Here is a 27,824-nt window from a genome sequence, read left to right on the forward strand (position 1 = left end):
GGTGCATTGGATGTTATGATTTTATACCCAGAACCAGACATTCTATATAAACCCAGAATCAGACTCAGGACCATGGGAGATAATGCCCTTTGTGCTGACGGCCCACGTTTGTGAAATCCTCTCCTTGACACCTTGAAGATCTACTAAAACATTTCTTTTTAGCTTTTATACACCATAAAATCTATTCTTTATTCTTATTAACTGGATTTTGTCAATACTGACTTTTAAATAACCACAGATTGTGAACAGACCCATCATTAAGTCCCCTGTTTTTGTGCTGATAAGAAGCTACAACCAGCTTTTTTTGTTTTACTTTGGGGGCAAAGAAAAAAAATGTTCCAGTATTGTTCATTTCATTATGTTTTGGTGTGTACATTGGTGTGTACTTTCAGAAACCAACCAATCAAGCATTTTATGTACTTAATTTACCTGGTGCTGTATCTCTTCAGTAGATCAAAAAATAAGGCTTCTCTAGATTAAACTGTTTCTGACATCTGGCATGCGTATTTCTTTGCCCAAAACTGTACTCCAAAAGCAGCAGGATCACATTCAGCCCTCTTTTCTACATGCCGTCTCATATGCTCTCTGAAAGGGCCTAAGCCCAGCTCTTGATTAGTGAGCTGGACTTCTCATGGGAAAAACGTTTCCGAGAGTGGGTATCAGGAAGTCTGCATTATGAGTTTGACTCTCCCAAACACTCAGTGACACAGGACCCTGAATCTGTGTCAGACTTGAAGAAATCAATTTCACACTCACATTCAATTACCTCATCTGGATAAAATACAGGGGAGTGGATAAGCATAGCTCCCTTCCTTCTTTTGTCGCAACATGTTTTCCCTTTTCTTGTTACCCCCTGGTCCAGAATCCTACATATTCAGGATATGAGATATTAATGATATTACTTCTTTTCTTTTATAACACCTACACACCTACACACATCCTTATAAGAGGCTAATTAAGCCATTGGTTGTGACTAGTGAGATTTTGCACATTGGTGTTTATTCTGGCGTCCGATCTGCTCTGAGGAGAGAACTGATCCCAGCACAGCCCGACCAAGAAAAACACACCCCTTACAGGTCTATTATCCTTATTAGATTTACAGGATTCAGGGGAGATGTGTAGTGAGGGTGCAGTGTGTTAAAGGAGTAGGCCACCAGGTCTTAAACTGTAATTTAAATCAACAACATGAGTCAGTCCTTTCAGTCATGTTTCACCCACCAATTGAGAGAAAATAAACACTGAAAAGTGCAGCCATGAAGGATGGAAAAACATCTCACCATGCCTTGCCTCTGTCAGTTAGACTGAAATGTGAAGGATCGATTTCCTCTCAATAAACTGAACTTTGTGTTTCTTCTCCAGTGACCTGCACAGGAACAAATACCTGACCAGGATAGATGACAGGGCTTTTGCAGGCACCATCAGAGGACCATTACTTCTGTGAGTACCAAGGATGAAGCTTCTCTTGATGACTGTTTTCTATGAAATTAAAAACATAAAAAGATTTATTTTATTACTTCAAATACATTTTCTTAAACATATCTTCATCTTCTGCCTTGAGAAGCCCATCATAGGGTAGGAACTCACTGTGATTCTTTGTGACTGGTCCTTGCAGATTTGATTGTTTGGTTACTACTGCAGTGTTAAACATATGATATCCACAATCCCTAATTTAAAGGGGCTGTGAGGAGTTTTTAAGTCATCTTAAAAAAAGTATCCTTTCTCGACATATGCTTGATTGTAATCCACAACTTAAAATGAGATTATCAGCACCGGTATAGGTTTTCTTCACATGCTATCTCCTAGCTTAGCAGATTGATTTACAGCATGTCAAAAGTCTCTATGACAACACCACACTGGCTGACAAATTTTCCCAGGGAGAAGATACATCTGTGTTTTTTTTCTACTAAAAAGAGTAATGGTAGACACTGGAGCTGAACTGTGAGATAGAGAAAGACAAATGACAGAAGAAAGCTAAATAGGAGAGTGATAGAGCATGAGCTAAAGGCTAAAACACGAGCTAAATGTTCATTCCAACTCACAGTAAGCAGTTATTCTGCAGTGGTCTGTTCAAACTTGAGAGTCTATCAGTAAATGAAGAGTGAGGTTACGTTAGCTCTGCTTGGTAGATGGCTGGCAAGACATGACCAGGATTTACTAATGTTACACATTATAGACATGTCTTAGAGCACTGGGCTGCCAGCTGCGCTAAATATAAACAGCGACTAAACTATTTACAAACTGACAGAGTTTACTTGTCACATTCGCCTACAGATACATCGGAGCACCGGGCTGACAATGTTGCTACATATAGCTGGCTCTACAACATTTGCTTGATGTCACGTTTCAAACTGTAGGGCTACATAACTGTACTGATAAGTCTGTTACCTTGGCGCATCGTATCCAGTAAGAAGTTGTCTTGAACAAAGAAAATTTGTTTTGATCTCAACAAACACACGTCTCACTGAAAGTAATTTACCACAGTGTGCGGAGATCCCGGGCCACAAGGTGGCGAGGGAGAGCAATTCAAGCAGATCCTCCCCAGAGCAACTTAAAAAACAACAACAATTGAATCCCGTCTTTTTTTCTGAAGAACTGTTAGTTTAACATTAAAGCTAAACTAGAAAAACACAAGGCAAAAATATTTTTTGTAGACATCAAAAATAAGACTCTTGAGCAGTAATACAGCAATTATTTTGAACCGTCAGCTGTATGAAATAATGGACAGAACAGCAGCTATCCTGAGTGAAGCAAAACTTAGATGGACACGTCAAACTTTAAAATAAGTACTAACTGCTCATGGGTGCGCAGAGTTCATGTCAAACAAGTTTTATTCACGATAAAAGAAATTCTTCTTGTGCTGATAGAAAAGTTTTTTCTTTTTGTCTGATCTAGGCCATTTTTAACTTTTAATTTTCTATTCAAGCAAGACAATGAGGTGTATAAGATTCAAAGGCCTTAATGTTGTTTAATGAAGGGCTAAGTGTGGTCACTTTGTTATTCACACCATGTTAAGATAGGTTTCAAAAACAGCGTCACTACAAATGTGCAGAGTGCATTAGACCTGTCTGTGAAGGTGGATAGTATATCATGAAAGGGTTCACATCTTTCCTCCACAGCTGTGTCTTTGACCAAGAAACCTGAAACCCATTGTGTGCAAGTGTTTGAAGGAAAAACTCTCAATGTTTCTTTGATACGGTTGAGTTTTTTCTGCACTAAAGGTTTTTAAAGCCGACTTCCCGTTTTTACAGGTGTTTGATGACAAAACCCTCCGCCACGGCTCTCTTGTTGCTGCGATTGCTCTGATGTAGCCCTTAAGTTTGGGGTTAGGTAAATGAAGTTCATGTGTTGGTCTTCTTCCTCTGCTCCACTGAGGAACATGTCCTGAGTGAGGTTACCTCCGTGAGGTCATGGACTAAACATCTGCGTATGACAGAATCAGTCTGACACTCATAGACTTTAAGCTGCTGCTTTTTCACTGCTTTACACAATGTGCCTCATGAGACGGTTCGAGGACAGAGGTGAGGAAAGCAAATGGGACAAAAAAAGATCAGTTGGAGCTCTTAGTCAATGTGGAGTTGTTTGGCTTGTGTTTTTCTCTTTAATGAAATTAATCTGCAGATGCTGTGACTAAGACTTTTAATGGGTTAGGAAACTAAAGAAAGCAGAAGATAAACCGTAACCTCTACTCGGCCCCGAGGAGGGGGGATCGACAGAATGTCCTGATAACAGGATCACACAGGATGTTGGTGAGATTTTTTTATCCCCTGCACATCTCTGTCCCAAAAAGATGAACTGGCTTTTGCATGACAGCTTAACACAAGAAATACCACATGTAATGATTAAAAGATGACAGAAGAGTGAGGAGCTCACCGTTGGGAAACAGATGGAGGCTGTTAGTTAATCCACCTCTGAACTCTCTGGTTTCATCCTGTCAAGCCACACGTATAGATTTGCTGAAAGTTTGGTCGATCCAGAGTCTTAAAAAGTTGCTGGCTGGCTCCTTCAGGTAGTCAAATGTGAGCATGTTATTCAGTGTGATTTTTTAGCATTTTACTGCTAACCAGCAGCCCTGGAGATGAAGCTAAGATCCTATAATGACCTCAGTGCTTCAAACACACAACAAGCAGTCACGTAACAGTCGTTACATAAACCATGAAAGGTATTCTCGGGATCACACAGACCTTCTTTGTCTACTATGACAGATGAAACGTTCACTCAGGGTGACACTGAGATTTAAATCTAACAGGCTATGCTGGCTACTGCTGCAGTCCGCACTGGCCCTCATGTACATTCTTTCAGTGATGAGGGGTTAAGTCTAATGGCATTGACACACACGCTGATGCTTTTAGAGGAGATTTGGGGTTTACTCCAAAATCCTCAGCATAAACTGCAGGAACTGGATGATCAGCTCTGCCTCTGGGGGATTGTGGCATAGGGACCCCTTGAAATTTCATTGGCCACCTCTGGTTACCACCCCAGGATTATGACTGATTACTGACCTGGTCAGAGGCGGGGCTTAGATTTAAAGGTATGGTCTAAAAAATGCGATGTGTGCAAGTCGTCACTTCTAGGCTTCTATACATGTGTGTCAGTGTCTGTGTCTGTTTCGAACCCTCTGCTCAGCCTGTATGTTGATGTTTCAGTTGTTTCGGGACATTTCCTGGCGGAGAGTAAGTGTGGTTACATCAGCCAATTAAAGAGCATTCAGTGTGGACGTGACTTTGTGTGTTGATTAGCAAAGGGAAGAAGTTCTCTCAAGCGGCTACGAAAGTGGATGTAGCACAGAGAAAGAAAAACAGAACCAAAGTGAAATAAAACACCAAATGGATAAAGTTTTTTCTTAAACAAAGGTGAATCCTGGTTGGTCTTACACTGACTTTGGAGTATTTGGAGAGCAGCACGGGGTGGAGAGCAGCGTGACTTGGCTTTCTGCTGAAAAGGTATGTGACGAATACCTGAGATTAGCTTGTATTTGACACATAGAAACAGGGTGCTGCAGGTGGTTGCCGGGCTGGTAAATGTGTTCACGTTGGGGGCTGTGGGTGTGTGCTGCTGCCGGCACTGAGCCAAGGTGTTGAAGCTCAGTTTGAAAGTTGTGTTTACGAACAAGTAACGAAAATTCCTGCTGACTCTACCTTTAAATCCACTTTCTGACTGTGGTGAAACAGGCTGCTCCTGACTTTGCTTTTCAAAGTGACACATTGAAACATAAAAAAGAAAGCACTGACCCTGTAAAGCCTGACTCATCAAAAATAGCCATAGAATTGATATTTTTGGAACTGGTGGTGGTTGTGTGTGGTTGTAACATTATGGCTGATTGGTGTATGATTTATTATAATGGACTATAGTCCATAGTAGTAGTAGTAGTCAAAGAAGGAGTATTGTGTCAGTGAGGTCATTCATAGCTTTCTAAAACAGAGTTTATAAGCCCAGTGATGGCTGTTACCAGGAGGTATTAGACAGAGTAAGGTCTCCAGGTTAAAAGCCACAATGATTTGTGGACACATCTTTAATTATTTCTTAATATGCAAAACTTGTAACCCTATGTTTTCAAGGTGAATGAATTCTAAAAAAAGTTATCCACTGTACAGTGTGTCTGAATTAAAAAATCGGCTACACTTCCCAAAACTGTTACCAGGCTACAAAACACATATTCCTGCACATAGGACGGTTGGTTTAATATGGATTTTGAGACTTTCAGGATTTTGCTGACAGCCTCAAGTGAACACTTGAGGAACAGTGTTTTTTTGTTTTTTGTTTTTTTTTTTTTTTTTTTTTTGCACCTCTGCATTTGTTTTTTTTTTGTTTTTTTGTTTTTTTAAATTGTAGACTGCTGCTTGATGTAACTCCATATGATACTCAGGTGTTGGTTTAACGACATTCTCAGTAAAAACACAAAGAATAAACAAATTATTAGGGGTGAGGAAAAGAAAAAGGAAAATTACAATATCAGGATTTTTTGTTATGAAATATCAAAATCAGGATTCTTCGTCCATCTTTTTTTAATTTAAATTCTTCATTTCAGTCTTTGTTTATAAACTGGATTGGAAAAAAGTCACCACTTTTCTCCAGCAGAGGGTGAAATATTTCTCTCTGACTCATGTGATGTGCATTTTATGGGAAAATATGGCTCCTGATATAGTCTGTAGACATTATTATCATCATTTCACTTTTTCACATGGTCTGGTTTTAAGAAAGCAAACTAAAAATGGCAAAAATGGTAAATATCAAAGAATCACAATTTCAATCAAATCGGCACCCCAAAACTAGCGTATCGTCCCGGCCCTACAAATTATGTTAGTGTGTGTGTAGTTGAAACGTATAAGTCTTTACAGGCTCCTAACAAAGTTACAAGTACTGCACAGGGAGGTTCTCAAGACTTCATGTCCCAAAGCACTGAAGTCACTCTGAAACCACTTTTTAATTTTAGTTTTTCTTTCCTGTAACTCTTGTTTCCTTTCTGTCTTACAGGGACGTGTCCTCCACTGGGGTCACCTCTCTCCCCACCATGGGGATGGAGTATCTCCAGGAGCTGAAGGCACGCAACGCCTGGGCCCTGGTCAAACTGCCCCCCATCAAAACATTTAAGCAACTCGCTGTGGCAAATCTCACCTACCCCAGCCACTGCTGCGGCTTTAAAAACGTCAAAAAGAAACCAAGGTGAGCTCCTGTAGTTCATCCTTTTATTTTGAATTCATTACAGGTACTGAAAAGGGTCATAAAGTCAAGTGGAAGACGCACAAGAAGTGTTTACAAAAGACAAACATAGTCCCATAGAAAGCTCCTGTAGTCTGTGTTTTCTGTAAGTGTGGATGAACCACCGCAGTGACCGAGGAGCTGCACTTGCATGGAGTGGATTTTGGCAGCGATTGAATTCACTCTCTGACGTGTTTACCCATAACTCCTCTTAGAGCTGCCATAATTAGTGTCACTCATTGCTGTTATTTTAGGGAGAAGGTCGGGCCCAGCTGCTAATGACTCTGAAAACAGGAATCTATTCCCCTCAGCTGGCTGTATTGTTTATTTGATTTGACATTTAGTGCTCCTGAGGATGAAGAAGGTGTGTTTTATGTCTTGACACTGTGCCGGATGATTCTGTAAACTCCATCTCTCAAGTGTATTGTATGTTTTCAGCTATGTGGAGTACAGGATGTGCAACCGGACCGCTTTCCAAGACCAACAACACAAGCGCTCTGTGGGGCCCCTCCGCATGCCTTTCCTCCAGGGAGACAGCACGGTGGAGTCGGTCCCAGACGATGAGCAAAACGAGGTAGGCCACAAAGAGTCTCATCAGGACTGGAGGAGAGGTGACTTCCACGGCAGCCTGTATTACCACGCGTACTTCGGGGGCCTGCCAGATGAGGATGTGGGTTTCGGAGAGACCCTCAAGAACCCCCAGGAGGACACCAGCCAAGACTTTAACAGCCGTTTTTTTTTAGATTATGTGGTGTGTGAGGATGGAGAGGAGGTGGCGTGCTCACCAGTCCCTGATGAGTTCAACCCTTGTGAGGACATAATGGGTTTTGGCTTCCTGCGAGTGTCTGTGTGGTTTGTGAGTCTGCTGGCTGTTCTGGGGAACGTCGTGGTGCTCCTGGTGCTGCTCACGAGCCACTACAAGCTCTCTGTGTCCCGCTTCCTCATGTGTCACCTGGCTTTTGCAGACCTGTGCATGGGGATTTATCTGTTGCTTATCGCTTCTGTTGACCTCCACACACGATCCGAGTACTTCAACCACGCCATAGACTGGCAGACGGGCCCTGGCTGTGGACTCGCAGGGTTTTTCACGGTATTTGCAAGTGAGCTTTCAGTCTACACCTTAACTGTGATCACTCTGGAGAGGTGGTATGCTATCACCTTCGCCATGAGGCTGGACCGTAAGCTTCGTCTGCACCACGCTGCAGCTGTGATGCTCGGCGGCTGGATCTTCTGCCTCCTCCTGGCCGTGCTCCCTCTGGTTGGGGTGAGCACTTACCAGAGGGTTAGCATTTGTCTCCCGATGGACACTCAGTCCACTGCGGCCCAGGTCTTCATTTTGTCAGTGCTGGTCCTCAACATCCTTGCCTTTTTGGTTATATGTGCGTGCTACATCAAGATCTATTGTGCCGTGCACAACCCTCACTACAGATCTGGATCCAAAGATACCAACATCGCCAAGCGCATGGCTGTCCTCATCTTTACAGACTTCCTCTGTATGGCGCCGATCTCCTTCTACGCCATGTCCGCTGCTCTGGACCGACCACTCATCACCGTGTCCAACTCCAAGATTTTACTGGTGCTTTTCTACCCTCTGAATTCCTGCGCCAACCCGTTCCTCTACGCCATCTTCACCAAGGCTTTCAGGGGGGACATATTCATCCTCCTCAGCAAGGTGGGTCTCTGCCAGCAGCGAGCGCAGCTGTTCAGAGGCCAAACGGTCTCCTCAAAGGGCAGCAGTGGGACATCTCAGATCCGTAGAGACAAGGACAAGGTTAGAAAAAATGGGCGGGGGAGTCAGGAAGAGGTGCCCATCCATCTGAAGAAGTGCTGTGGACATACCTACCTCTAACCTGTCTGCCTGAAGACCACCCCCTGGTGAGCTGTTTTCACAATTTCAGCTGTGATGATTTCATGGTTGTAGTTTCTGGAGGATATCAGGTGTTTCTGAAACACGAGTCTGACTTTATTTCACCTTTTGTCCTTTGATTTTAAATGGACTGTCTGGAGTTAAACAGAGACAATTTAGATGAAAACCAAACAAGCATATAACTCGAGATACGATCTATCTTTCTAGTATCTTTAATTATTAGATGAACTTTATCTCTAATTATCTCTGCAGCATATTACTTTGATATGAAAGGGAAGACAAAAAAATTTTTCACAGCCATCGTAAGTTGTCATTTTGTACCTGCTTCATTGTGTCCAAGGACAGCCTGCTGGCTCAGTGCGTTCACTGTGGAGCATTAATCCAAACACTGCACTTCTCATAGTTTTATCAATGGCTCCCTATGCATTGTATATAAAAAACAGTGTTTGGTGATTTATGGAGGAAAATTGAACCATTCTTGTGCATTTTGTTTTGTTTGATTAACAATGTCTGTAATGTTAAAAAGCAGGCAGGCTTTTACAGTTCAGAGTGTACTTTAATGACCTTTATCTGCAGTACAGTGAGTATTTGTCCATTTGATTTATAAAATATTTGTGTATTTGTCATTTCTCTTATGTAATCACTCTTTGTTAATTGGAATTTTTCACATCCAGAAAACCAGTCCTCATCTCAGGGAGCACTGAGCTAATTACAGATCTAAACACAAGATTATTAGCAATTTTCTACAAATTACAGACAGGCATGATAATCACAAATATGTATACACGTTACAGACTCATGCCTCCTCAGGAATGTTGCGGTTGTTTTTCTTGCACGATCGTGATATTTTTCCATCCTCACACGGAAACAAGTGACTTATACAATCAGCAGAGATAGCTTCATTTTTCACTGGGAGGGTTGAAAGTAAATACAGCTGAGGTATGTGTGAGCTGAACTCGTGCAGTATAGAGCCATTATGAGTTAAAGGACACCTTGCATGGAGGCGTAACATCTGGAGAGCATTTCTTCTGCTGGGTGACATTTTTTCATGGCGCTATTCAGATAAACTCAGGGGAAAAGACCTTCCAGGAATGAGGGCTCCTTTTAGACCTGTTTGAATTTCTTCTTGAATTCTTGCAAATCTGTCAAAAAGATATTTGACAACACTGTTGCATAGTGTTTTAAAGGACATTCTCCAGGCTGTAGCACTTGAAGCACGCTCAAAGCATCATTAAACTCAGGATAGAGGTCAAACTGGAGGGATTTTTAGTTTTGAAGCTGAAAACATTTACTGTGGCATCTGCCCGCTGAATTCCAGACTGGACTCACCTTATAAATTCTTAACAGACTAGATGGATGTTATTTTGAGCTGAATATTTTCCACAGCTCTACATATATCTCCTCCAATCACCCATTTACTTCAGTTCAGCTTGGACTCTTCAAAGACTAAGCACCCAGACCTGGAGTGGGATGAGCCTGGCTGCGCCTCAGAGGGCCTCTTCCCGTCTTCTGCCTGTTAGACTTAACTCAAAGTTCAGACTTTTTTCCACAAGTGTGTGTTTGTCAGGGTTGATAAAGACCGAAATCACAGCACATTTCATCAGGTTACCTCATCAGCACATCAAATGGTGACGTATAGAATAGAATAGAATAGAATTTTACTGTCATTGTAACAAGCACAACGAAATTGAAGACACAGCAGCAATCAAGAAAACAAAAGTAAGAAAGTGTAAAGAAAGTGCAAAAAGGTCCATAAGAAAATAGATGATGACAGCTTGTCCATCATTGTCCAGTTCAGCCAGTCTCCACCTCCACAGGGTCCAGGACTGAGCTTCTTCAGCAGTCTGTTCAGTCTCTGTCTCCTGGATCCTGTCTGCTCACAGCAGGTGAAGCTCTTCCAATGTGGGGTTGGTGTATGATTGTAGCTCCGTTAGCCATGTCTGTGAATAGCATGATGCTACTCTGCCCTCTGGTATTCCCTCTGTTGCTGGGTTAGCATGGCTAGCTCGTCCATCTTATTGGAGATAGATCTTTCGTTCCCAATAACAATGGATGGAAGGACAGATCCATGTCGTCACTTCTTAACTCACACCTTAGTACCAGCACGTCGTCCTCACCTCCTTCTCCTCACCTTGTGGGAAGACATCAGGCCTTACACCAGTTAGCATTGACATGCTACAGGCTGCTAACAGCTGATTTCACATGTAAACAATGCAGCCATGGTTACATGTAGGATCTCCAAACACAGGAGAAAAAGTAGTAAAAATATCACCACAAAAAGTTTGGTGTCCATGACCAACAAATGAGCCATAAAAAGTAATGATCCACTCCAAAAACAAAGATGACGAAAAAGAGACTAAAAAAATTACAAGAAACGGACAAAGAAAAGAGAGCTTCTGCCAAAGGCATCCATGGCCAACAGGGCGGCGCCTAGCAACAATATCTGCAGAGCTGTCCCACCTCGTGTCCCTATATGAGGAAAAATTGTGAAAAAGTTAAGTGGAAACTCATCACACAGAATCAGAGACCTGTAAGTTGTAAGCACGCAGGTTCACAAACTAATAGATAAGGCAGGACCGACTGATAGAGACGAGGACTGGATTTATTTTCTCATTCTTCATGCAGCCAGTTCTCAGGCCTGCCTGATCATCCTTCTTCTCCAAGTATTTCAAACAAACCTATCCCTGAGCCATTCCTCAAATAATCAGCCGATGCACCTCGCTTACACAAGATAAGGTTGCTGGAGTCAAATGTGGTGTGAAAGGAATCATGGAAGGCTGAGCAGAGTAACTGAAGTTTCCATTAGGAGAACTGGAGCAGCCTCTAGAGGAGGTCAAAGTCAACAAGTACTCACTCAGGTCTTGTTGCTGGAGATATAAAATTCCTGCATTTCTGATGTCATCACTTACGGTATTGCATTTTCCAGTAGGCATGGACGGTCCCCTTAAGGAGTCAAGTTCCTCTTTCTTTCAAAACTCTTAAATGATAACCAGAGCGAAGCACAGAGAGTTTGTCCCCTGTGGTTTGAAAGTGGTTCATGTCTTTTCACAATTAAATAAGAAAAACAAGGGCGAGGATTGTGCCTTTTACACTGTGTGCTGCCATTTGACCACTGTATACAGTTGATCCCACTCTGCTTCATGTTGCTGTGTGGATTTCTGGACCAGCTTGTTCATTTTACCCAGGTGGAGCATATGGCATGCAACCAAAACAACTTAATCAGAACGCCATATTGTTCATTAAATACGCATTGGAGGAAAACCTGGCCAAAGGCCTAAAAATAAAGTATTTCAGTCACTTAAGTGTGCCAACTTTGCTGGTAGCAATTAGTGGCTAATTACTTGGGCAGTGATGCTTGCAGAGCTCTGTGTTTGCTACAACTTCCTTACCGTTAGAAAGATGTTTGGGCCTTAAGCCACTAAAAAGTGCTACGTATAAGTTTACTTTGCAACACAGCGTTTCTACTTTTTTAGAGTGTTGAACTTTGCCACAGCATTCTCCTCGTACAGATTCTACAACCTGTCAGTGACGAAGAAGTGTGGACTCAAACACTGAACCTTTAAGTTAAGCTGTTTAACTCATACGTTTTGTTATTTTAAACAAACGCTCAAGAGAGACAACATATGTGGGTTGTATTTTAAGGGGTAGAGATACAGCCAAGGGACCAAGGCCTAGGCTGAAACGTGGAGCTGTATATGAACCACAGAGCTCCAAGATCCATTGACTTGAAGGAATAATCTTTTCAAATTGAGACAGGGATGTTTGTGGTTATTTTCCTCTCAACACACCATTTCAGTCACTCTATTAAGTGAGCAGTGCTTGTGTAATGGTTAGGGAAGAAGGATTTAGATGCTATTGAAGCATTATGTCAGATATTTTACACCTATTGCCACATTTGAACCTGACAAAACTTTGAAGCAATTTACTTTTAATGAGAAATCTGAAAAATCAATCAATAAATAATGATAAATAAAACTGGCTTATATAATTTTAAGGGAAATGTGTGTTTGGCCAGGCATTTTTAAATACATTACAACAACAAAAAAACCAACCAAAGGACACCATACCATAATATATGATACAATGTGAAAAAAAGCAGGATGGTAAGATACAATGCAAAATGTTGTTGTTGTTTTTTTTCAGATAAGGAAACAAGAATAAGAAAATAGTACAGCTCTAAGATAATGAAAGAAAAAAAAATACAGTCAGTTCATACAGTAGTGGTTCATAACTTCAATGTCATATTCACAATCCATTTTTCCCGGTTTTGCAAAAAAGGCTCTGCTCTTAGGTTTAGTGAGAAAGTCAATCTTTCCATACCTTTAATTTGAGATATAGTATTGATCCAGTCAGTCTTTGTTGGAGAATCGAGTTGCAACCATTTTCATTTTTTGAAAAGTGGGTAGGGATGTTACCAAGATAGATTGTGGGAAATAAGCAGTCAATCTGAGCATCAAAAATGTCTTGTAATATCATAGTCACTTCCTCCCAGTAAAATTGGACTTAGGAACAATTCCAAAATATGTGAAAGAGGTTTGCTAGTTGTTTTCTGCATTTCGTTCAATTTAGACCCCTACCAACCTACGCTGTTTGGATTTGGTAATTGGGGTGGGCAGCATCCCATTTAATAAAAATTGAAGCCTATGACACTTGAGGCTGACTGCAGAAAGACTGGAAACCACACACCAAGCCAAAAAAAAAAAAGAAAAGACTTTTACAGCATTAAAAAACATATTTACTGCCTGGTTGAAAAAAAACCTGCTCAGGTCTGAATTGCTAATTTCACTATCTGCACATTGTACAGGGGTTGAATTTTTTTTTTAACTCAGCAGCTTAGAAGAGATTAAGAGCACAAGGTTGTCCAATCAGAGGTGCAGCTTACGTGACTGACAGATGTTAGTAAGGAGGCCCTAAGCCTGCCTCTGGTGTCAGCATTTCCAATATGGACCCCACCAATTGGCTGCATTACTCTGTATCAAGAACAGACAGGTGACGCTGAGTAGACTTCGTCCTTACAGTCTATGGATACAGTATGGTATGATATGACGCAATATACTATGGCAAGATATGTTAGGATACAATAAGAGAAGAGAAGGTTACCTAAAATTCAATACAATATGATGCATTTGGATCATAGACTGTAAATAGGGGGGGGGTTGTAAAATATATTGGGAGGTAAAGCCAAGAAGTGATTAGACTCTTGAAAGAAAAAAATTATCATTTTTGTCACCTTGTCCCTTTCAGATTCTCCCAGAATCCCTCACAGCCTCTATTGTGCAGACTCTGGCTTTAATGGCTGCGTCTGTGACGGGGGAATTTTAGCCTCAAAACCGTACAATGGTGAATGACGGAGCCACACTGCCCACTCTATATACAGTCTATGGTTGAGGTCTAGGCTGACACAGTAGGGGTGAGATCAGGGTATGATCTGATACATTGTGTAATGATAATGAAAACGATATATGATATGATTTAATATATGATACAGTGATATAAGATTTATTGAAGTATGACACTCTGCAACACATTGGGATACACCACATTTTTTGCACTTTGTTGCTCCTATAATTTATCTCAGACTCAGTTCAGCCACATCGAGCTGTCCTCAGGAGTGAATTATCTCAACTGCCGTCACTTGTTTCAGACTTGACAAGCAAAATCTAGATTCTGGTTTGGCATAGGACTGAGATCAGCTCTGTCCATAAAGACTTATTACTTTAAAATCAACTACCCATCATTTCCACTACATTTATCATTGGACACCATAAAAGCCGTGTGACACTATTAGAGCCCTGGAAACAGATGAAGCTCTATTAAATTAGAAAGAGGCTCTTTGTCCAAAAGATTTGACATTTTCAGTCTACAGTAACAACCCACGGCCAACAAGCCGGACTACTTAGTTCCTTTGAAGCTGACAGACTCGATTTAACCATGCTGCTGATTGGCAGTCACCGTCAGTTAGCTGGTAAGCAGAGAAAGCTATATAGTCTTAGCTCGACATCTCCAGGGCCTCGTTATAAGCCTCATTCGCCAGCAGCTCAGACTCTTATGTCTGAGTGCCCAGAAGTAGCAACAGGGCCCATTTCACCAGGAGCAGCCAGGGATACATTCTTCCTCCACTCAGTCTGTTCAGGGCTGAATAAGTCTTTGTGAAGCATGATATGTTGTAGAAGTGACAGCCCGCCTCAAATCCATTTACAATCAGGAGCAAAAATCTCCATGTAGTTTCTGCTTCAGCTTTAATCCCAGACAGCACCACACCTTTATCTTATAATTACCTGTGAGGAAATACACAGGGATTGTATCAGTTTGGGTAGGAATTAGAGGAAAGGCAGGGCAGCGCCCATGCTGTGAATACCCTGACAGCCATCCAGATGCTGGATTACACTGTTAGAAAAGTGGAAGTGGAGACAGGCGGAGACAGTGTCTCACATCCATGATGCAGTAGATATAATAAGAAAGTGTTTGCTTTTGCCCAGATAGGTAGTAGTTAAACCAGGGGTCCGCAACCTGTCCCTCTGCAGCTCTTTGACTCCTTTGCAGTGGCTCTCTGTGGCTTTAAAGAAATGTTATTGACATAAAGATTTTTTGTTTTATCTTACGGGGAGTATTAATGGTTATTGACGTTTACTAAAATCACCATTTAACACTTTTTTTTTTTTTTTAACTAATTACGCATCACATCTTGCAACACGCCTGCCACCTCTCTACTTCACCTCCTACAACATCTACAGCCCACCAACTTGCACACGTGGCTCACCTCAAGTTCCACACCAACAAAAAGAGAAGTCTAGCAGAAAATTAAGATTTTAATTCTGTGTGGATGGATCAATTTAGCTGCCAGCCTTTTATAAATCTGTGATATGGGGCAAGAAATGTACTAATAACAAAAATGATGAGTTGAGTGACATTATAAATGTATGTTATCAAATTCAAATATTCTTTTTGTAGTTCTACAATTTCATAGATTCAAAATCTTCTTGTTTAGGTAATTATACAACTCATTTTAACTTTGTAAACTATGTATGTTTTATACACCGTATTGTCCTCATTATGAAAGTACAATAGGTTTTGTGGCTGTGGAATGACTTTATCAATCAATCACACTTTATTTATTAAGCACTTTTCATGCACAACAGTGGCAACAGAAAGTGTTTGACAAAAGAAAACAAACAAAATAATAATGATAAGCGACCTGATAAACCCATATAAACACACATCAATGTACAACCCTCCTCTCCCAACCCACCAACCCACACTCCCAGTGCACAATTGAACACAATTTAATTAAAATCTATGCAGATGTCCCGAGAGACTGTGGAAACGCTATCTGGAGACCTTAATGAGGAAACAATGAAGGTAAAGAAAAATGTTAAACCCACAGTAAGAAAATAAAACAACCAAAAGAAAAAAAAACAAACAAAAACAAATAAGATGATAAAATATTAAAAGACTAAAGCAGTAAAAGAGAAAACGATGTAAAACTTAAACTTAAAGATACAGAATTAAAAAGCTGATAGTAGCAGTACAGTAAATCTTCATTAAAGATAAATGATTAAGTAAAACAGATAAAAAGATAAATTTATTTTAAACTAAAGGTTAAGACTATACGCCTTTAAGAAGAAGATCTAAACTCATTTAGATGAATAGATGAATAAGTAAAAGTAAAACTCAGTTAAAAGCTAGACTAAAAAGGTAAGTTTTAAGTTTGCTATAACTGACTTTATTTCAGGTGATATGTGGCAAAATCACTCCGTTGATCATACAGGTTGCAGACACCTGAGTTAACTTTATATGATGAAATGATAACAATAGTACACTTCATTACCTCAGACAGAAAGCAAGCAATGGATCATTGTTATTATTTTGATAGCATGATAACAACAAGTAAGTGACAGAAATAGCTAAAGGTATTTAGTTGGCTAATCAAGTTTTCAGCGTTGATAAAACAGTTGACAAGGCGGAAGAAAGTGTTTTATTCTTTAAGTTGTAAAATAAGAAGCGTGTAGGTAACATTTGTCGAACTGTCTCATTCAGAGCTGGGATAGCAAAAACAAACTTTAGCTAACTTATTTTTCAGCTCTGATAGTGTTATGAATGGACTGTAAAAAAAAAATGGACGTCATTTTGCTCAGCTTGAAGTGCTGTCGCCACAAAAAACTGCTCCCCCTGGTGGCTGGCTGTAGTATAGGTTAAAAAATCTGGCTCTCCAGTCATTCCAGATGGACTGTGGTCAAACAAACAAAAAATCAATACACCTCGTAGAAATGTTTCTCACGTCCAATTGTTGTGGTGGTTTGAAGTTATCATTTGGCTGCTATGTAAAGTCCTTTTTTTCTGAAAAGTTTTGTTTTCATTAGTTACGAGAGGTTAAAAACGAGGTTTTACGTCACGTTTAATGACGATTGACAGCTGCCGTTCTCATGTATTTTTTTCGGGGACTATGAAATATGTCAGAAGGTAGGGTCAAGAAGTGATTAGACTCTCGAAAGAAATAATTTAATTTAAAATAATTTTTGTCACCCGGCTCCAATGGCGGCAGGGGTATTTTGGCTTCACAACCGTACAATGATAAATGGTGGAGCCACGCTGTCCACTCTATATACAGTCCATGCTCTGAATACATCCAGTCACATCTTTACTCTGTTGAATAAAACATGGTACACATTCAACTTTTAGTTATTCAACTAACTTCCATTATTAAAGTCAGAAGAAATGGCAGTTTTGGTTGGAATTTCATTTGACTTTAAATGTTTTCAGGTCAGTAATAAAAAGAAAAACATGTATATAGCATGCACAAAACTGGATTTACTGTTTGACAGCACTGAGCCTAGCTGAAGTGAGTTACCCTTACTGTTTGTTTTTATTCAAATGGAAAAATGAAATTTAATGCATTCAAAACACAAGCATCTGTTTTCATCCAAACTTGTTTTAATTTATAAAATTAAATGAATATGAACATTACATTTCCTTCATTATCCAAACAGCAGCTACAACACACACACAAGAAAATGATTTGAAGCAGGGATACATTTCTGATACACATCCTGTCTGTAAGCTCATCTGGTGTTTGTAAGTGTACCTTACTCAAGCTCAAAAGGCACACGCAACATTCAACGATTAATGAAGAATACAAATTATTTTGTCAGGAGCTTGTGAGATTTTGTAACAAACTCATGAGATGTTGTACTTTAAGCTCAGGGTGTCTTTAAATGCATCCTGTAAGCATGTTTCATGTAGAGTCATCCAAACACCCTTTGCATTTTCACGTTATTATTGTACATTTTAGTCTTTATACCAATGTTAATTTTATTTTAGAACATAAAACAAAAAGGATTCTTAAAAATTACTTTGACAGCTCTGAAGCTTTGAAATGACAAAAATATTTTTATTCCAATTAGAATATATCTGCAAAGACATAAGGTATCAATAATCACTCCTTTATTTATCCTCATGTGTTTTTAAAACGTACTCTACAGATCCAACCATCAACCAAACACAACAGTCCAAAAACACATCCTTTATTTCAAATCGTTGCAACAGGGGCACTAAAGACAAACTGCAGAGAAACACACAGGCCCCGAGTTCAACTCGCTTCAATAGAAAATATTTCATTTAAAACTTTTGAATAAAATGAAAGCACAGAAAAACGTGGTGGACGAAATGATTTGGAACACAGCATGAAGTCGCTTTGTCCAGCCAACAGAAAAAAAGGAACACTTATTTGATTATAAGAGCACAGTTTGGTGCGGCTTTCCAACTTCTCAAAAATAGAACATGTTATGAACTTCAGGAATAAATAAAACGAAGGGTGGACTCTGTCCGGCCCCAACTACAAGAAGAGGAAGAGGAAAAAAAGAAAAGCAAAGAAAAAAAAGAAGACAGGGTGTGCAAGAACAATTCACAAAAAAAGCTGTGACAACTCACATCAAATCAACGCACACACATTGAAAGCCAGTCACGCACTCACCCACCCACCCACTCACGCGCTATTAGAGCAGAGCACACTGTGGCTATCGATTAGAGCAACTGACTGATTTCACAACACATTGATAAACTGACAGTGCAAATTTTCAGACGGCTGCAGAGAAATAAAATAAGAGCAAAGAAGATACACCAAGAGGACAAACTTGCAGACAGTTTTATACAATTCATAAATGAGTTCAGTGTTGGATCCTCCTTTTTCTTTAAGCTGGGGGATAAAGATGGAATGAAGCTCCAGAGAAGCCGATGAGGAAATTAACAGTATTTTTGGATTCAGCACTTCTAAGATTAAAAAAATACCTTCAAACAACAGTTAGTCATTTAAAGATTAATGTAACTTTACCTTCTTTGTCTTAAATCTATATCAAACATGTTTAAAAAAAGGTTTAAAACAATAACAGGTTGTTAACTACGTAAAACACTCTGGAGCACCATTGTCATGGACGTGAACTGAGAGAATGACGATCCGAGAACGTAAGATGAGAAGCCAAAAGGAGATTCTGGCCGTTCTAAAGGCAGCGACTTTGACTGGTGGCACTAAGCTTGGGCGTAAATGTAGACGCATGTCATTCCAGTCAACCGACTACAGTGCATCGTGAAGGTGTTACTCATCTACAGGGTTTAAATGAATGACCTCCCACCTCCTGCAGCAGAGCAGAGCAGGTCAGGTCACCCTGGTCCACTACACCTGTGCGATGTGAAATGCTTACTTTCTGACACGTGAATCCTCTCAGGATAAAGGGAAGAGAAGCCTGGAAAAGCAAAAACAAAACAAAAAAAGATCACACGAACGCTCTGCTCACAGGACTTCCCTTCCTCTCTCGGTCTTATTTCCCACAAGGCTCGCGGAGTGTTTTGACCACACGTGGGTTTGTACGGTACCTCACAGTCCTTTGGGTTTACCAGAGTTCTCAAAGACTCCGAGAAGATTTCCTGAAATGAATCCAGTCTCAAGATATGGAAGGATACTGAAGTGTCTGTTGACTGGATAGAGGAAGTTACAGAGCTCAGCTCCTGTTGCTTTGTCTGTTCGTTTTTATACTTCACCATTCGGCATCCCCAATGGCTTTGGAGAAGACATAGTCTCTCCCATTCAGATTCATGATCCCGTCCTTCAGGTGGAATTTCCATTTGTTCTTACTTCTGTGAATCTGTGAAGTAAAGAAAGGAAATGAATGGTGTGGGCGTTAGAGAGGCAGATGGACTCAGTTTCATCTTTCAGTGGACGCGCTCTCTAATGTCTTTAACCCATGCCTGCAGACCACTCAGCCAGAAGCACTGCCAGGTTTAACAGCCTTCAAGGAGAGTTCTTCAAAGCATTGAAACAGCATCAAGTTGGATTTTGAACACTTTGGTACAAAAAAAACTGTTTAGCCATAGCAGTTGTTTGTAACATTTTTTTTAGTTATCTGGTCCCTGAAAATTAATTTCTTGTTTTTTTTTTATGTTAACCAACTGTTCACTAAAATGCTGGTGAAGTGATGAAGTCTGGTGAAGTGACTGATGGTCCAATCAGAGGACAAGTGATTACAGATGCAAACAAACTAGGCTCGTATGCACTATCTTACATCCTGCAGTATTAAGACTCAGATATTTGGTGCAGGACTTGGTTGAGTTTTAAATCAAGTTTTCTCTCACAGGATTGATAATTCCTTACCTTGTCATACTGGCACACCACTACATTCTCCGTATCAAACAGCTCCTGGTCCTCCTCATCGCTGACATCATCCCCACTGTTCAGAGGCTCCTGAGAGAAAAGAAAAAACAATTTAATGACAGTGTGCCTGAATGTGGAAGCTGAAGAGTCACTATTTTCTAATCCCTTTTATCACCTCAGGAAAACTAAGTAAGACTTACTTCTTACCTGAAAAATTTCGAGTGATATTGTTTTTATCCAAATTAACTCTTATCCAGAAGAAAAAGACATATTCAATGCAGTACCTGGCTTCATACCTTTCTACTAACTAACTTCATATGCTGTGGTCTCACCTCTTCAACCTGCCCGTCCTCTCCCCCATCCTTGTCCTTCTCCTCCTCATCGTCTTCATCGTACTCCTCCTCTTCGTCCTCGTCCTCTTCCGAGGAGGTGTCTCCGGCGCCGTCTGCCTGCAGTATCATGGGTGGCTGCTGGGTCTGAGGCTGGGGTTGAGCCTGAGGCTGGGCCTGCTGCTGGGCCTGGGGCTGAGGTGGGGCCTGTGGTGCAGCTGCGCCCTGGGCCTGCTGAAGCTGCTGCACCAGAGCTGCCGTTGTTGCTGGACCAGGCTGCTGAGCCATACCCGCTGCTTGCATCACCTGGATGGGGAGGAAACAGTAAATATTGGTTATTTCTTCTAATAGATCTGAGGGATATCTCTTCAAAAGGTCAAATGCTTCCTTAGTCCAAAGCAACCTTTGCAAGGAGAGGAATGAAATTGGTAATGAAGTCAGTGAAGAAATGCTTACCTGTGCATTGCCTTGGACTTTGTTTCCTGAAGCTAAGACAATCTGCTGCGGTTGGATGATGACTCCTGTTTGCTGGGGCAGGCCTCCCTGCAGAGGAGCAAGAACCTGGACAGAGAGTCAACAGAAAGATACCACATTATATCTGAGGCTCTTGGTATACTTTATTAAACCAACTCTAATAGTTTGTTCATCTAAACTCGGGTGAATCAATGATTTGTACAGTGCAGAAAAATTCCACAAGTTTAATTAAAGTTCATGTTTTCCTGAACTTGCCTCACTAAAAACACAAACAGGGTTGGAGTTATTACACACACACACTAACATGATACTTTCATATTCCCACAACTCCAACTTTGTTTCAACTTTCCAAACACTGTGCCTCAGAGTTTACCCAGCCCAGATGTTGACGCCTGTTTATCAGGACGTACCTGCTGAATGACCGGAGCCTGCACGCCACCAGGCTGCATTTGCTGCTGCACGAGGATCTGCTGCTGCGGCTGCTGGATGATGTACTGAGCGCCATTGGGAGCACGCACCACCTGCAGAATCTGACCTGAGTGACACAGAACAGGAGAAATGTGCTGTAAAAGAGCATTTTTCTATTGTGGGAGCAGTTAATTAGACAACAGCACAACTAGAAGATAAATAAATTGACATTGTCCTACATGTAGTTGTTTTAAAACCTGATGCATAGTTAAAACTTGTTGGAGTGTGTTTTACCTTGGCTAGTGATGAGCTGTTGGTATGGGGTGACCCCTGTGGGCAAAGCGAGGGTTGCTGCAGTAGCTGCTGCACTCTAGAGGAGGAGAAGAAAACACACATTTAAGAGGTGCTTAAAGTGGGTGGTAAGGTGCTTACTCGTAACCCTGAAACTGCTGACAAAACTTTTCTTTATAACACCCTAAAGCAAGGTTTTAAGGGTTCAACAATGTTAAATACACGGTTTTAAGTCGGTAAGCTGTAAAGCTCTAGTGGAAAATTTAAAATACTCACCAGGCACAAAAACAGGTATTTATGACTGGGTAAATGAATTCCTCTGGAGATACTTGAGTATTTATGAAATGCAGCAGAAACTCTTCACAATTTAAGTTCTATTATTCATTTTCCCTTGGCTGGCCTGATAAAAGTATTTGCATTCATTAATTTTATTTGCCAAGTTTGGTTGTCAAAGGTTACAAATTTGCGGGTACAGCTTAAAAAATGTTGTTTGGAAATTGAGATGAAAGTCCTGACATTAACAGATGGCTGTGAGATGTTAAAGAAGGGAACTAGTGGTGCTTTGCTGAGGGAAAAGGAGAATTAAAACAGGAGAGTGTGTGTGTTTGTGTGTGTGAGACAAGCAGGAGGATGTTTTTCCCCTGGCTGTATCCTCCACTGTCGGCCCTCTATCGCTTCTATTCTCTAGATTTCAGTGTTCCTGTCATTAGTGCACGAGTGAAAGTGCTGGTTAGCTTTTAAACATGTTAAGGTCCTCAACCCTGTTTACCTTGGTAAAAGTATGAAATTAAGTGAGAAGATAGAGAGAAATACGACATAGTTCAGTCTTTCTCTATTAAAAAGGCGAAGATGTGACCTGAAAAATACAGGATGTGCTCTGGTTTGTGAACTGTAGTGTTTGCAGGCTGTTACAGGTGTTTTGTGATGAAAACTTGCATAGGTTAAAAATGAGAGCAGAGTCAGCGTCTGATCTGTTTTTCCTGTGTGTAAGTTAAAGAAAGTACAAATATGTACCACCGAAAGAGTGTTGCAAGTTGTTTAATAAAACATTCAGCTGCAGCAGTCAGCAGAATGTTTCTGGATGGTTTGGAAAGAGCTGTGTGTAATTCTGGCTTCAGTGAGTGAATGAAGAAACTCTTGAATAAAGTAAATCTCACTGGTGGCTGTTCGGACACATTCTGAATCATTGCTGCTGGCTTCGTTATTAACTGACCCCTTGCATCTTGCTAAAATATATATTTCTACATCTCATTAAATTGAGTTTGTACTTCTCTGTAATTAACAAAGTGTTAGCTTGTTACTTGAAATGACTACAATGTCAAACACGTGTCAACATTTAGCTGAAAGTGATGTCCATTAAAGGCTCAGCTGAGAGAATGCCAGAGAGAAACGAAGCTATCAGAGAGTTTGTTAAACTCACCATCCCTGTCGCACTCATGTGCTGTAGAATCTTTGGATCCTGAACGATGACTTGCTGTTGTGGAGCTGTGTGGAGAAAAATGTCTGAGATAAATCATAAAACAACAAAACCATACTGTCAATAACATCCTAAGAAGGTCAGCTGTGGCTCAGTCTGAGTGTTGGCAGATTGATTTCAGCTCCTGTGACCTACAAAGACACAAACTACAATTTGTTCCCAGCGAAAAAGTGGATCAGTCAATCAAAAAAAAAAAAAAAAAAAGAGGTGATCCCTTGCTATAAAAGCATACCCTGACATTAGTGTGTGAGCTCTGTTAAGTGTTTAAACAGGTGAAAGTGATGATGTGATGAGTAGTGTTACAGTGGTAGGAAAAACTAGAAAAGAAATCAATGATGTAATCAATGATCTTCACTGTGGGAAGATTTTAAAGCTACGTAAGACTCATTTCATGTACATTCAAGTGTTTTTCTCCAGGTGTGGGCTGTTCAGTTGACCTCTGCCTCCACAGTGTGGCAGATCTGACTAACCTTGCTGCTGCTGAGGAGGCAGGATGACCTGCTGGGTTTGTGCCGGCTGGGTGACCTGCTGGACCTGTTGGACCTGCTGAACCTGCTGCTGTTGCTGCTGCTGCTGAACGGCCTGCAGGGCCTGCTCCTCTGTATGGAAGCCCTCCACTGCCTTTGACTGCAACAGTTTGTTTTCCCATAGCTGAAGCATGAGGCAGAGGAAAGCATGGTTAAAAAAGGCAACATTAGTCCAAAGACTGCCTCAGGGTCAGGGGATGTAAATATTTTAGAATCATCATTTGATTTTACAGTGTGAATACCATTTTAAATAGTACCATCTCCTTTTGATCAAACCATTCCTGAACTAAAGCCACAAGAAAGGATTAGCTGACATCTGAAAATAACCTGCTGGCTCCTAGAGTACGGTTAAATAGGGCACAGCTTCTAAAACTGGGCCGCAAGGACTTAAGTGAACTTTGGTGAGCTGCAGAGGATACCCTGGTTTTTACGTGTTGTCAAAAACTTACTTTGTTCATAATTTATTTATCTTTTTTTAACCTTTATTTGACCAGGTTGGTCCCATAGAGATTAAAAAACCTCTTTAACAAGGGAGACCTGGCCAAGACAGGCAGCAGCAAAAACACAAAGTTGCAGACAGGAAGCACAAAAAAAGACAAAGCACAGTCAACAAAACACAAGATAATGGATTAAAATCATGTTCTAGGAATTAGTTGTTTAAACAACCGCACTAAAACACTGAAATGTTAGAGAACCTACCTCCATATCTTTCATTTTAAATTAAAAACATAAGCATAATAATGTCCTGAGAACACAGAGAGTACTGTGCGGTACTTTTCTGCATGATAGAGACACATAAATAGTGGGGAAGCAGGCCAGGAACTGCCTAATAGATGAAAGTGTACCACTGGTGAGCCTCCATCATCCCTTTATGCTGAACTCCTGAAATAAGTATATTACAATAAGCCAGATAGAAAAATAACCTACAACCCTCAAACCACTAGGTTAAAGCTTTCATTTACTGCCTTATAACTGTCACAACAAATCCAGACAGTGAACACATTTGAGTTTGAAATTAGTTTTCTTTTTTTTTTAACATTTGAGTTGTACATTTCACGAAAAACAAAAGCAGAATGAAAAAGATTTATGATTGAAATTAAACAGCAGAAAGTAGGAAAAGAAGGTTTTGCCTTAGTCTGCAGAAACTTGATACTCATAAAGGAGCACATCTGAAGACATCACACGTGTTGATAACATTTTCACCTAAGTGGTTGTATAAAAACAATAGTTAATGGCAGGACGTTACCGTTTTCAACTCCAGCAGCACTTGTTCATCCACTCCCTCATCCAAGAACAGCTCCCGCACCTCGCTGATCACATCCTCAATCACAGACCTATACAGTTTAGGCTGGATGGAAGTAAGCACACACAAAAAGAAAGGAAATTTTTATTACAGTTAGTGAACTGAAAACAACGTATCTGGGACAGCCACTTTTTATATTTTAGGTCTGACTCTCACACATGGATCATGGCTTAGTGATTAGAAATCTGTTTAGGGTTACATAACTGTGCTTCACTGCTGCCCTAACATGTTTAACAGCATGTGTCTGAAAAAACCTCTCTGCCAAATGTGCATATCTGTCTATCTAACGTGGCAGTTATCGGTTGTATAATAGATACATTTTTGAACATGACCAAGTCCCTGTGATGTAACTGTCCTAATGTACACAAGCCACCGTGTGGTGTGCTAATCCATATGAAGCAGCTCTATACGTCTCCCTGTCACGACAAACAAGGTAAACAGTATATCCCTGGAGATGCAACGACACGTAGGGAGCACCGAGTGTACGTTTTCAATACATAGGCCCTACAATTCAGAGTTTCAGGACCGGGATAAAAGATAACGTGAACACATCACAACGACAGACACGCAGGCCACCGCAGTGCGCTGCTTTGTCCCCAATGTCCGCTGCGTGGACCTCGGTCTCTCCTTCCCTCCCCCTCGGCCCGTCTGCTCCTCCACTATTTAAAGCTCAGTCTGGTGTTTATATGTAGAGCCGGTGACGTAGCGTCGAGTAGCACCTTCCCATCCCGGGCAGTCTATATTAGAGAGCCAATATGGCTGTATAAAACCAGGCAGCAGAAAGGAGGAGGGCCAGAACGGGACCGAGGGGCGACGTGGAAGCCATTTTACGGAGCGGCAAACTGCGCGCTCGGCGGCCCCGTGTTTAGCACACTATGTGGCGGAATATCAAGGATATTTTCGGTGTTGTATCTTGGAAGTGCTCAGCTCTAACTTAATATTATGTTCTTTTCGGTGGGGAGGACAACTTTGTTATGAGATGGGTAAATAGAGGTGGTTTGGGACGAATATCTTGCCTTTAGGTCGTGGAATGGTGGACAATGATGAGGCGTTTAACAGCGTTTCCGACTTACGAGTGAAAAAGATTTTCAGAGTAGAAAGGAGCTAAAATAGACTGTTATATGCGAGTGCTTATCGTACATCATCGTTTACTACATGAGTTGAATTCGAAAACCAAGCTAGCGTTCATTTAGTCACCTTATGTTCACCAAGCAATGCGTTGACCCCTAACGTTCACCAAAGTAAAAAACAATCAGCAAAGATCAAAAATCTATTTCTTTAATGACTCAACAGAACTCACACTAAATTCAGAAGCTTCAGAAACACTGACATGAACCAAGTTACTGCTGAAAGCTTCAAACGTGACAAAGAAACCTTTTATTTCAACTCCCAGACTGCTAAAATCTAGAGACACTAAACCTCCAAACCTTTTTCATCCACCGGTTTCAACTAAATACTTTGTCCATCAGCATCTGCTTAAACCAGACGGCTCTGAGAGAACAATCTAGTTTGAAAAAATGTGAAAATGGCCGATTGGCTTCAGTTAAGGCTTCGTTTTATTTTTAATGTCAGTGAAGTGATTGTTTAAGCACTGAAGTTAAGTACTGAAATAAATATAATCAGCCTGTCGAGAGCTTCCATTATCTTTACCCCCATTTCCCCCGCTGACAGTCCTTAGAGATTGATCCTTACCACTGGGTTCGAGTTAGCCGAGCTCGCCATTATTCGCGTAGTCTATGAACCACACGGAAATAGGCGAGAAATAGAGCCAAAAATTACGAAAAAGCGACTTAAAACAACTGGGAACGGTACTCTACAACAGCCGGCATCACTTTTGTAAATAAAACACAGTTCTTGCGGTCTTATTTACAATCCCGGGCTGCGACTCCCCAGCCGTACTCCGTCCGTCGTTGTCCTGCTTTATATACTGAGCGATGGAGCTGCGAGTGCGCGAGACATAGGGCAGGGTCAAACTGCACATATCGCGAGATTTCGTGAATTCATTTGTAGCATGATGACTAATCACTTCGCCTGCTGCTGGGAGATGAAGTTTTAATATGTCAGGCTGAACGGTAAAACAAAGTGAACGGATAGCATTTGCTTTAAAAAGCTCATGTAAACTAGTAGTAAACATCAAGGGCTGATATCAGGATTAAAGGCACACACAGATAATTATAGAAGAAATACTAAAGCGGTTATACTAAGCGGTGGGGGCTTTCCATGGATGCAAGAAAGGAAAATGCTTTTCATGGCAAAAAACTTAGGCGGCGCTATTGGTACATAAAAAAAATACCAGGCTTTGGCTGTTGCCAAGTAGGTTTACACATCAGAGTCGGAATCAAGTTTCATTCCCAAGTACATTCACATATACAGGGAATTTGACTTTGTGTATTGGTGCTAAACAGCTAACTAGGAAATAACATGAGACAAGCAACGACTTAAATAATAAAGAATTAGAAAGCTGTACAAGATTTTGAATAAAATAAACACAAAAATTGGAGCTATCAAATTTAAAAATATTGAAAAAATAAGAGAAAATTCAATTTAAAAAAATCAAAACAATGGAAACTGAAATGTGGAATGTGAAAATATACATACACTGTGATACTTTTTTGGTAGGCTAAAGCATTTGAAACATTGCAGGATTAATTTACACATACCCAATAACAGGTGATAATAGAGATTTCTCAAGTTTAATCCCGGTGAATACTTCTTTTAACATCTGTGTTGGAAATTAACAATTCTGAAGTTACATTTTTATAAATAATTTATTTAAAAAGAATGCTTCTTCCTGTATGAAGGTCACATTCC

At 40.7% G+C, this 27,824-nt stretch overlaps 2 protein-coding genes across 2 annotated transcripts in view; one reads left to right on the forward strand and one right to left on the reverse strand.

The window, feature by feature from the left end:
• The window catches only part of tshr (thyroid stimulating hormone receptor), a 39,311-nt gene extending 30,766 nt beyond the window's left edge, over window positions 1-8,545 (forward strand). Inside the window, exons 8-10 of the mRNA XM_074684893.1 lie at window positions 1,360-1,437; window positions 6,472-6,660; window positions 7,135-8,545. Of these exons, the coding sequence (XP_074540994.1) occupies window positions 1,360-1,437; window positions 6,472-6,660; window positions 7,135-8,545 (1,678 nt within the window). The remainder of the gene's footprint in view (window positions 1-1,359; window positions 1,438-6,471; window positions 6,661-7,134) is intronic.
• Window positions 8,546-17,500: 8,955 nt separating this feature from the next.
• Window positions 17,501-26,882, reverse strand: gtf2a1 (general transcription factor IIA, 1). Its single transcript, XM_074685560.1, has 10 exons — window positions 26,706-26,882; window positions 24,957-25,058; window positions 23,654-23,834; window positions 23,127-23,191; window positions 21,710-21,785; window positions 21,418-21,542; window positions 20,990-21,094; window positions 20,537-20,839; window positions 20,205-20,294; window positions 17,501-19,698 (listed from the first exon to the last, which is right to left on the reverse strand). The coding sequence occupies exons 1-10, from the start codon at window positions 26,733-26,735 to the stop codon at window positions 19,591-19,593; spliced, it is 1,185 nt and encodes a 394-aa protein (XP_074541661.1). The 5' UTR covers window positions 26,736-26,882; the 3' UTR covers window positions 17,501-19,590.
• Window positions 26,883-27,824: the final 942 nt, after the last annotated feature.

The sequence above is a fragment of the Halichoeres trimaculatus genome, unplaced genomic scaffold (assembly GCF_033239565.1).
Source record: "Halichoeres trimaculatus isolate MK-OKI-2021-1 unplaced genomic scaffold, fHalTri1.1 fHalTri1_scaffold_13, whole genome shotgun sequence".
Classification (NCBI taxonomy): Eukaryota; Metazoa; Chordata; class Actinopteri; order Labriformes; family Labridae; genus Halichoeres; species Halichoeres trimaculatus.